This window comes from Sinocyclocheilus rhinocerous, unplaced genomic scaffold (assembly GCF_001515625.1).
Source record: "Sinocyclocheilus rhinocerous isolate Xijiao unplaced genomic scaffold, SAMN03320098_v1.1 scaffold591, whole genome shotgun sequence".
In the NCBI taxonomy this organism is placed as follows: Eukaryota; Metazoa; Chordata; class Actinopteri; order Cypriniformes; family Cyprinidae; genus Sinocyclocheilus; species Sinocyclocheilus rhinocerous.
Window position 1 is genome coordinate 2308001 of NW_015641476.1, and position 12128 is coordinate 2320128.

A 12128-nucleotide genomic window follows, 5' to 3' on the forward strand; every position below is an offset into this window, starting at 1 on the left:
AACCGTTTGCTTCCACTACTCCAAAACAAAGATCACTGCCAATTTATAATTGAGCTTCTTCTACAGATAGATAGATAGATAGATAGATCTCTAAATATAAGAAATCATCAAATCAAATAACGACAAAGATGCCACCAAAATCAGGGCGCTAAGTGCAGTTTGAACGGTTTTGTGCGATTGCGCATGAATAAAGGGGTTATAGAGAGATGAAGAAATTAACAACGGTAAATTTAGATTATTTGTTATTTCCCCCCATCTGATATCACGTACACCTGCGTCTTATTGTTTTGGACTAATACGTTTCCCATTAATTTTAGAACTTAATAATGTTCATGTCTGAGTGACAAGTCGGAAACCAAACAATATACCATTATGAATTTGCATTGAACATTTCCTCTAGGCTACGTGTCCGCAGGCCATGCAGTCTAAACTTCTATTAGATGCTCGTGGTCATCGCATTTTACGTAACATGTCTCCCGGTGAATGATGCACATTTGTTAAACACACCAGCCCGTGAGAGCGGCTAGTGTGTACAAACAGTGATATATCAGAGCAATGGACTGAGGTAAGTGGTGCAACCTTATATGGCCGTATTAACTATTTAAAACCTGATCAATGACCTTCAGTTAACCCCACTAAGTCTTGACGTAAAGATATCAATATTGAACCGGGCAAAGTTGTGCTGTCCTCTCTGAAATTCGACAATATGTCATTCTCTCAGAAATGTTTTGGCGATGAGTGCAGGTATCACCAGTCACGCGCTTCAGTGCCCGCGTCTCCCACTTAGGAAGGAGGGTTTGCAAAGACAGACGTTGGTTAAAAAATCACTGTAGTCTGTTTTAAACAACTGATATATTCACCTTATTTTTGTTACATTTTTCCAACCCATTTAATTATTCCAGCCACCGTCTATATTTTATTACCTTCCGTCATTCGTGGAGGTGTCAGAGCTGTGTAAAGACAGACCTGATTAAACGGTAGGCCTAGTTAATTATATAAAATGTTAACAATTAGCCTACCCGGAATCAATTAGTTAATAATGTCCAAAAAATGCCTTAGAGGGATGGTTCTTCTTAGCAGAGCCATTACCTCAGAACTGCCTTCGAGCTAAACTGTGTTTTGCGTTAAGTGAACATAGGCATATGGATAGGTTGCATTATTGGCTGTCTGACGAGCCCGGTCTCATGAAAATGCGTATGAATAGTACGCCAAATAAAAACGAAAACTCGTGGTATTGATACGCAAAAAGGGACTTTGGCGTGCATATGATACTCACTTGTTTAGCGTGCATATGATACGAAATTTGTTGGCGTGCATATGATACGCAGTTTTCGCGTACATATGATACACATCTACCCCACAACCCTAATCCTACCCATCGCGTGGGATATACACGACAAAGTCCATTTTTGCGTATCAATAGGCCTACCACGAGTTTTCGTTTTTAGTTGGCGTACTATTTATACGCACTTTCATGAGATCGGGTTAGTCTGACACAAGTAGACTAAACGGATGCGTTTTTATTTTAAACTATTCCAAAATGTTTGAGCGAAAAATAAATAAATAAATTCTAAAGCATATAGTTAGCTTATATCGTCAAGAGTTGAAAACAAATGGGAAAGTTTAAAAATCTGTCAAGCGATGCTCAGTATGCTCTGTGACCAAGGGGCCACCGGCTTAACCTAATTCAACATTAATAGGAAGGGAAACTTTAACCAGATCTGCCTGGTCGTGTCTCCTTTCACAACCAAGAAGCTTCGTTCTGGCCCAACAATAATTACAATTTTATTCTGTAATTATTCCTTTCTTGTTAATTAGTTAGAGGTCAGACTCAATGCAGCATTGTTAGTGTTTATGGCGGGGAGACAAGGGCTCACATGTCCTACAAGACAGGATCCTCCCACGAACAGGTACAGCTACACAACAACCGTCTTTAAACAAGCCACCATCATTTAGTCAGAGCTTTGAGAAGAATATCCCTTGTAAAATGTGTAAGCAGTGCAGGTTCATTTATAACCTCAAAATATTGAAATCACTCTAACAAAAAATGTATTTAGCCATTTAATGTTTGGATATATTTATCACTATTAATTTTACTACCGGCCAGGTTGCTTTGTGTTAAACTTGATGTGCTTAGTAACCTCTCTGACATGCTATTAAATAATCAATGATTGTTTTTACATAACGGTTGAATCAATACGATAAATATTGTGTTTCAGGACGACATATGCCATTATTGGCTCATTAATATACAAGCTATTATATTACACGAGCATGAGTAAACTAATTAAAGAAACTTTATATAGGCCAGTTGCTGAGTAAAGAAAGAATTGAGAAAAAACGTCTTCATATAGCCTAGTGCACTGTTCTTTTAACATTAGGATTAAAACATGTTCTTAAAATATAATTAGTTGTAGTACCTATTGCACATGAAGTTTTGCTAATGTGCTGAGAGTATATATATAATAAATATATGAAGTAAAATGAGTTTAATCTAGTTTAATACTATACCGCACAGACCTATATATAATCTCCCTTTATTTTTTATCTGTCAGTATGGTGACAAATTGTTCGGACAACAGAAATAGATAAAAAAAAACTGATTATAGTAGTCAGTATTATCAGAATGAGTCAGACACAACCGCTAGTTATTTTTTAAGGCATGCCCATTAAGAAGGCTATGCCATCATCAGCTGACTTGACACCCTTACAGGACAGTTTGAGCTGATGCCCTCATGGTTGCCGTTTTAAACAACTAAAGACAATGGCCAAGAGACCAGGCAAATCTTCATTTTTTATTTTATTTATTGGAGTGGGTTGATAGTCAAATCACCAATTTTATTTAAACATGCCACAGCATGTTGAAGTGAATATAATTTGTAATAAAGAGTAAAAAAAAAAAAAAACACCTTTTTTAAGAAGCTCGTTCTATTCAAAGAACGCACTAACAAGTTCAGATAACAACAAAGACGGAAACACTTCCGATTTAAACCATGTGTTTTAGAAACATACGAGATGCTGTCCTGGAGGTCATTGCGAAGATTGGCACATAAATCAAAGGCAGACTAATTCAGCAAGAGAGGTTTAATAAACGCATCAGCTGAAAAGCAGTGTTCTACAGTCACCGTTATATCCGCGCAGTATAAAAGCACGACCCCAATAAATTTCACTTTAGCGCGAGATCAATCAGCTTCTCTCATATTGATCTCTGTCGCCTTGACACCCCCGAATCGCCTGCCGCAACCTTTTTGTTTCTAGTGAAAATAACGTTTCGATTACTGTTTTTATTAGGAAAAGATTGTTACAAGAGGTTCACCATGGCCTGAAAATTAAGTGGTGACATTTTAATTACTAGACATTGATAAAAGAATCTTGGTAATGGCTGTGAACAGGTCTTTCGGTGCTCGTCCGGCCCCCGCGCTAATCAAACTGGACTGCAGGAGAAAGGTCGCATTAGAGCAGCAGTGGTCTATATGGGCCCCAACAGCTGAAGGAAGAGGAATACTGAGGGCCTTTAGCTGCTGGGGCCCATATACTGCTGCTCTAACGAGACCTTTCTCCTACAGTCCAGTTTGATTGGACTGTTGTTTGACCCGAAACTGCAAACGTGGGACAAAATGACTTAAAATTGTTTGGCTATTTTTCATTGACAAGGACTAACTACAGTTATAGTTGATATTGTTAACTGAGTTTCATGTTATGCGATTTATTTATATCATAGAAAGAGTTTGTAATAGCCATGCTTTTTATTTAAACAAGGGCTGATCATTTGTTTATTTTTTGCTACCTTTTATATATATATATATATATATATATATATAGATAGATAGATAGATCACAGGCAAGCAAGCTCTTTAACATCATTCCGTCTGGATATTCATTATGCTTTTTGTATTGATCACCATAATGTTACATCCGATGCATGGTGTTATTGTAAACAATAAGGTTGGACTGTGTAAGTGAACACAGTGATCCGGTTCAATATGCACTCATGTGGAGAGGAGAGTGACTCGGACCTCCGTATCAGATTCCTGTCCTCCCCATTGTAGTCATCCTGTACAGACCCCAACACTCGGAAAACACTGGACCAAAACTGCATCCCATGACCGCTAATGAATTATGTGTAATCAAATACCATCCTTTCAAACACACAAAGTGTAAACTATGTAATGCTAATCATCTGAGGGATAAGCCTAAACCTAATGCAGAGGAGTATCTTTAAATGAATAGTGTCTTTGAAGATGAAAGTAGGTATATAATACCATATACTAAATAATTTATCTTATAAATAACGTAAACAGGCCTTAGAATACAGACAGCCAAATGTAAATACATTTATGCGAACATTGCATGGTCAAATCCATACAGTCTTGCATTGCTGAATTTTATTTAGAGAAACTAACTCATGCTGCATGTTTTTGCTTCAAACATGATCCCTCAAATGGTCCAGAATGGTGTGCTGAATGAGCACCAGCATCACATATTTTCTTCACAAATCATGTAAATCTAGTTTGGATTATCGTGAAAAACAGCTAAACATTATGAAATGCAGACAAATGAAACAAATAGATCTGAAAGGTTTTATTGAGAAAAATCACCTTTATGTGCAAACCTCACCTCAATTGTATTAGGTAGTCACATGGTTGGTTTTGTTCCTCATAGATTTTGTTTTGGCCAACTGTCATTATAATCTAAGAAATTAATTTGAGACAGTTGTACATATAAAGAAAAAAGGTGCAACAAACAATATAACTTATAATATAGCTTTAAAAAAAACCTAACAATGTAACATATTTGGTTTTGGTATGTGAAAACGACATTTTAAGAACTATCTCCGTTACATAAAATGCTCTTCTTCCACTGTGTTGATGGCAGTCCTATCCACCGGTGTAATAAGATTTTTATTTTTTTTAAATGTCAAAAGACACCGGCAGGGATGAACCACAATATCTAAATAAAAAATATCTGGCACTTGCATTAAAAAAAAATCCGTAGTAGTACTGATGAGAAAACACTTAGGAATACTGATGAGACATTAAAATGGCTCATAAATATACAGGTGCATCTCAATAAATTAGAATGTCGTGGAAAAGTTCATTTATTTCAGTAATTCAACTCAAATTGTGAAACTCGTGTATTAAATAAATTCAATGCACAATCTCAACAAATTAGAATATGGTGACATGCCAATCAGCTAATCAACTCAAAACACCTGCAAAGGTAGGCAGATGTGCTGGCTTGGTGTGGTTAATGTAAAGAGGTTGCTGATTTGCTTTGATAAAATCCTCAGTGAAGGAGGACTGAACAATGAAGTCAGTTAATTTAGATGCATGCAGTTGTATAGGGACTTAGTTCACGATTTTATTAGTTTCTGGTTTGAAGTACAGGAGAAACACAGATTCAGGCTTAAAAGTTGCACCTGTACTGTGGATCCTGCTGTGCTAATCTGCATCTGCTAATGTGATCTAAGAATACACAGGTTCTCATCTGAATTCCCATCTGAAGTTAATGTCATAAAAGACTTATGGGGAAATATTAACTAGACTTGTCTGATTTGCTGTAGAACTTTAAAATGTACACTCCCGCTCAAAAGTTTGGGGTCAGTATGATTTTTTTAAATGTTTTTTTAAAAGCAGTCTTTCATGCACACCAAGGCAGCATTTATTTGATCAAAATATAGTAAAAACGGTAATGTTGTGAAATATTATTACAATTTAAAATACTTTTCTATTTTTAATATATTTTAAAATGTAATTTATTCCTGTGATTGAAAAGCTGAGTTTTCAGCAGCCATTACTCCAGTCTTCAGTGTCACATGATCCTTCAGAAATCATTCTAATATTCTGATTTGGTGCTCAAGAAACACTTACTATTATCTATGTTGAAAACAGTTGTGCTGCTTCATATTTGAGGAAACTGTGATACTTTTTTCAGGAAGTTCAAAAGAACAACATTTATTTGAAATAATCTGCAATACCGTCTTTACTGTCACTTTTGACCAATTTAATCATCTATACTGAATACCGGAAAAATAAAATCTTACAGACCCCCAACTTTTAGTGTACATAAAGCTAAAAGTGTATAAAATGACCTTGAAAGAGAGATTAAGGCAATGCACACATCAAAGGAACCATGAGCCCCTTGAATAAAGTTCTCAGCTGGGCTTATGCTGGATGAGGGCAAGAACGAAATCCACTGGCTTCTCATGTATCATTACTGTCGGCTGCTGCTGGACTATCTAAAAGCTCATCCGCCCGAGCCATCCACTGCCTTCCACCGTAACAACGCATCACATTTTTCCATCTTCAATGGTGTATTGCCACAACTGTAGCAGGCCATTTGTGAAACTCAACAAAAAGTAGCTTTTAAGACAACAGCAGCATGACTTGCACTGCAGCAGGGAGCAATGCTTGACACAACATATATTTAAAAACCAAGATGATTTATGACGTGCCCACAATGTTTTGGCAAAACCAGATTGTTGCTTTAAGTACAGACAGAGACAACATTTTCACTCAAATCCAAACCCACAGGAACTAAATCAGAGTCGAGTAAGCAACAGCCCCCCGCAAAGGATCTTCTGCGGAAACATTTACTTTGGAATCTGCACAGAAAGTGAAAAGAAACCCACTGCAGAAGAACAAAGTTAAAGATATGCATCAATGCAAACCAACATACATGGTTAAAATCCTCATTTGCAGGATGCTAGCATAATCTGCATTAGACTCGTAGCAGTTCTCTCACCATGCACCATTTAACTCAAGGCTGGGAGGAGGTGCTGCAAGATCAGCTGCTGCTTCTCTAGGTTCAGTGGAAGAGTAAAGTGAGGAAATGTGGACACCATCTCCCAGAATTCCATCTGGTGCCGCTGCTGTTCACATGAGTCTCTGTGCTTGCTGGCTTTTGCGCTCCTCTAGACTGCGGCACACCCACATGGACACGACCTCTGTGTTGCCATCATTATATTGCATGATAAAGGGGTGGTCCTGAAGGGAGGAAAAGGAAAAAAAACACAGAATGAGGCAAATGATTCTTCACTGATACATAACAGCAATATAAATAAGTAATGGAGACTGAACAACAATTATGTTCACTTGTTCAAAGACACCAAAATGATGGGCTGTACATACAGTAAGCACATCATTCTGAATTGATAAATCTCACTGTGGTGTGCCATAAAAATGAAAAGCACGGATACGGTTTACAGCTGTCTGTTATGTTCATGTCAAGGTGATGCCAACTGATTTTCTTTGCTATATTCAACAGAAATGAACAGTAACAGAATGAGCAGTGTTAATGAGCGTTAATGATTTTTCTGCTGCAAAGCATCTCAAGTACTAACTTGGAATTAAATAGTTCAACTTACAATTGAAGGACAGTGATCCAAATACAAAATCATTAGGAAGCCTTAATGAGAAGAAATACAAGAGAACTACAAGAGAGAAAAAAAGGCTAAACTGATAAGCTGAAAAATCAGACATATCTTTCTCATCAGTAAACAAACAACTGTTTCTTAATTCGATGTTCATTTGATGAAGACTGAGCACCCTTGATGTTCTTCTCATACCCTTTCACCACTACAGCATCCTCTCTCATTCTTTCCTTCATTCTCTCTCAACGAGGACAATGCTCTACCATCAATCGTTCTGTCCTCTTAATGGTGAGCTCTGCCTGTACCACAGTGAGGTTAATCACTCTCAGTGCTGGAGTGCTGGAGAGGGCAGTCCTGAGGGGCGACTCTACCAGCCACCCATCTCATCAATCACACAGCCTGCATGGGCAGCCGAGCGCTCGCTGCCAGCTCTACAACCAGACCTGCTGCAGTCATATGCAGATCTGCTTCTGCATGTTGAGCCTGCCTGCTCAGGTGAGGGTCTGACCCCCGAAAGATAGCTTGCTTTCTGACCTGACAGAAGAGACCAGAGAGAATGGAGAGAGTTCATCTCATAATTCTTCAACTATGGGCATTTTTGGCCCAAGTTTGAATTTGGAAATTAGTCTCTTAAAGGGGTCATATGATGCGATTTCAATTTTTCCTTTCTCTTTGGAGTGTTACAAGCTCTTGGTGCATAAAGAAGATCTGTAAAGTTGCAAAGACTAAAGTCTCAAATCCAAAGAGATATTCTTTATAAAAGTTCAGAGTCAGCCACGCCTACCTAAAACGGCTCATTCTAACACGCCCCCACATGTCTACATCACAATGTGGGAAGATTTGCATAACACCGCCCAAATGTGCACGCAAAGAAAGAAGGCCAATCACAACTCACTGGATAGCTGACCAATCAGAGCACACCTCGCTTTTTCAGACCGATGAGCTTTGTAAAAAAAGACGCGTTTCAGAAAGGCGGGGCATAGAGGAGAAACAATAATGTACATTATATGGAAAATAATGTGTTGTTTTAACCTTAAACCGCTTAAACACATTTCATTACACCAAATAATGTTCTTTTTAACAACGTCATATGACCCCTTTAAAACACACTTTTTAAACTTTCATTTATTACAACTGTCCACTATCATCAAATACATGTATCACAGCAACGGTTCTGTCATTCTTTTCTTTTCCTTTCTGAAAGTATATATATATATATATATATATATGTATGTGTGTGTGTGTGTGTGTGTGTGTGAATATTTCCACTACAAGTACACTTTTCCAAAAATGTTATTAGGACAAAATTGCTATGTTTACTGGAAATGATGCTACAGCTGTGGGACAGTCATATTTAAAAAAAATTGATATAAATCATTTTCACAAAATAAATATCAAAATGGTTTATTTCAGCATTTAATTTGTTTAGATTATCATTATTTTAAATGTAATAATATTTTTTGTTGTGGATTTTCATATTTCTGACCAGGTTAAAACATATATAATTATTACACAAAAGACATTTAAAAAGTGACAAAATGATGAAGGCATGGTAAAACATTTTAATGTGATTTTCATATAACAAAAACCAAAAAGTTGTAATAAAATCAACCAATCAGACATTAAAGTGGCTAAAGTTAAAGAAACAATCAGAGCCTAAGCACATTAACAATATTTTAGTATCACTAAGATATTAAGGGTTGTTTTTTAATCAGTTTTTATTGTTGTATTTTCCATTTCATTTTCATTTTAAAGTTTTAGTATTTTTTTTGTGTGCTTGTTAGTTTTTCTATATACATGTGTATATATTTTTTATTAATTTTTATTTTAGTTATTTTAGTGCATAAAGTTAAACTATATTAAAATGAGAAATGTTGCCTTGGCAACTAGCTAAAATATCTATTTTTAATATTTTAATTTACTTTACCTGTATATACTATTTTATTTCATAAGCTAAAAAAATTTAGGTCTTAATTTTAGTTAGCTATAGTAACTATGTATCTATCAGAATCCAAATTGATAGGATGCAGCAGGTCTGCTAACTAATGCAAACATACATACATTTGGATGTGTCTCTGTCGACCTGAAATAAATTAGAGCTTAGATGGTCACCTGCTTGTTTGGCTGTGCTGAGACGGATCACAAACACACAAACCACACCATCTGCGTGTCCCTCTGTTGGGTGTGTGTGTGTGTGTGTGTGCTGGAGCATGCCAGAAACAGGACCTCCATTAATTAACCCACCTGCTGCTAACTTAACACACTTGCAGAGTGGAGAGGCAGAATAAATACTCTGGTTAGTTAGGTCTTTATCGTCTCCCTGCTTTACCTCTTGAACACGTGAACAAAAAAATAAATAAATGGGAAAATCTCATTTAAAAGTGTGACTACATTAATCACAGCCCTATATCAAAGTGTGATAATCACCTGAATTCTCTATTAAAGTAAAACTGCCAAACCCAGGGGAAATCTCACCTCTCTTTAATTGTTTTGAGTCTGTTAAAGGCTTTTTAATCTAAGATTAATTTATGCAATTTTAAATAACTCTACATATGATTAATAAGCTTGAAAATTAAAAGGAGTCCAAAGCAATTATAACAAGTGGTTGGTCATCACCTCATTAGAATGTGTTGGCGAACAGCGACAGCTCGACGTAATGTGTGTCATTGTGTGTGTGTGTGTGTGATATCGAAGCCGAGAGAAAACACGAGAGAGAGAGAGAGAGAGAGAGAAACAGAGTAAAGAAGGTGAAGAAGTCAGAGTAATAACTAGGTTTTTTCAGATTTGCATACTAACGACCTGCTCCCACTGTACACAGGATGATGTACATGAGCTCTTGGACAATGCTAAGATTTCATAAATGCTGATCTTTTAATTCAGCAGTCACCATGGGACAGACCATCTATCTGGATTAAAAAGCTGCAGGATAGGCCTACTTCAATTATAGTTAAGCTAACACTACAACTGTGAATGAGACGGGAGGTTGGCTGCCACCTCTGAAACAAACATCTTAACAACAGTTAATGATTTCTCTGATAGATCTCCAAAACAGGTCTGTGTTTCAAACTCAATGTTTTCAGAAAACTGAATACACAATATTGCTTGACCCTAATGATCTGGGCAGTGTTCAAACTATACCGTGGACTTTGGGGGAGCCCACTTGTTTTTTTTTTTATAATGGGGGGGGTGTTCGTGCGCTTGCCTCAAAAGAGGGCACAACTGTTTTTAAACACTGATAATAATAAGAAATTATTCTTGTGTACCAAATCAGCACATTAGAATGATTTCTGAAGGCCGGAGTAATGGCTCCTGAAAATTCAGCTTTGCCATCACAGAAATAAATTAGATTTTAAAATATATTACAATTAAAAGCAGTTATTTAAATTATAATATTATATCACAATTTTTCTGTTTTACTGTATTTTTGATCAAACAAATGCAGCCTTGGTGAAAATAAGAGCTTGCTTTCAAAAACATTAAAACATCTTGCCAACCCAAAACGTTTGAATGATATGTGTATATATTATTGATTTTGTCAGTAGTACTTAAATATTAATTAAATGTTACCAATTGGTTTGTTTATCATGTTTAATACATAATTATTGCTATTTATTGGATTGTACTTATAATGGCTCTGAAAAGACATTAAAACTGAAATTGCACGTCAAAATAACACATTGTCAATATTTTTTGAGACCCCCCAAAATTTCACAAATCCCGTTTTCAGGGGAGCCCATGTCTTATTAAGCCCATGTCTTGAACCCGTAGTTCGCACCCTGGACCTGGGTCTTTTTAGTAAAACATACAGTTTATAACTGTATGATTTAAATCAGCATTGGTAAAGTAGTAAAAACTACTTTTGAACTACCATTCAAAAGATTGAGTTTTTAAAAAATAAATACTTTTAATTAGCAAGGATGCATTAAATTGATCAAAGATGACATTAAAGACATCTATAATAATAATAATAATAATAATATTACACATATATATATATATATATATTTTTTTTTTATATATATATATATATAAATATAAAATAAAAAATAGCTATATTGTGATTATTAATAATTATTATTAAGAAAAGAACTGGAGGAAAAGATGCAACGTTGCAGGTGATTCTGCTTTAGAACCTTCAGAAAACTGTAACTCTGACTTTGCTGACTCTATCGACATCAAACTGGTGTAGCTCAAGTCATTTTTCATCCGGTTCCAACAAATCATACATCATTCTGAAGGTTTTTCATGGAGAACGTGAACGTAAAAAGAACTCATTATTGAAAATTTGCTCATTGTGACTCGTTTTGTCAGCACAGGTCACAAATGTTAGGCCACTTAAAGAGACTTCCATTCTGTTTATAAGAAGTGACCGATTCCAGTACAATTAAAAGCAGTTATTTAAATTATAATATTATATCACAATTTTTCTGTTTTACTGTATTTTTGATCAAACAAATGCAGCCTTGGTGAAAATAAGAGCTTGCTTTCAAAAACATTAAAACATCTTGCCAACCCAAAACGTTTGAATGATATGTGTATATATTATTGATTTTGTCAGTAGTACTTAAATATTAATTAAATGTTACCAATTGGTTTGTTTATCATGTTTAATACATAATTATTGCTATTTATTGGATTGTACTTATAATGGCTCTGAAAAGACATTAAAAAGTCTATGTAAACTTTAGCAGGAACTTAAAAAACTATTACATTTGAAAATGAAATTGCATTATTTTTTTTCCATATATTTAATCCT

At 35.7% G+C, this 12128-nt stretch overlaps 1 protein-coding gene across 3 annotated transcripts in view; it reads right to left on the minus strand.

The window, feature by feature from the left end:
- Nucleotides 1–5997: 5997 nt before the first annotated feature.
- LOC107755097 (dual specificity mitogen-activated protein kinase kinase 5-like) overlaps nt 5998–12128 on the minus strand; it is a 56376-nt gene continuing 50245 nt past the window's right edge. For 2 of the 3 annotated variants that reach the window (XM_016571766.1, XM_016571765.1), the window contains one exon: nt 5998–6986. In XM_016571766.1, the coding sequence (XP_016427252.1) occupies nt 6876–6986 (111 nt within the window). In that variant the 3' untranslated portion in view covers nt 5998–6875. The remainder of the gene's footprint in view (nt 6987–12128) is intronic. The other variant, XR_001641657.1, reaches the window with a different exon arrangement.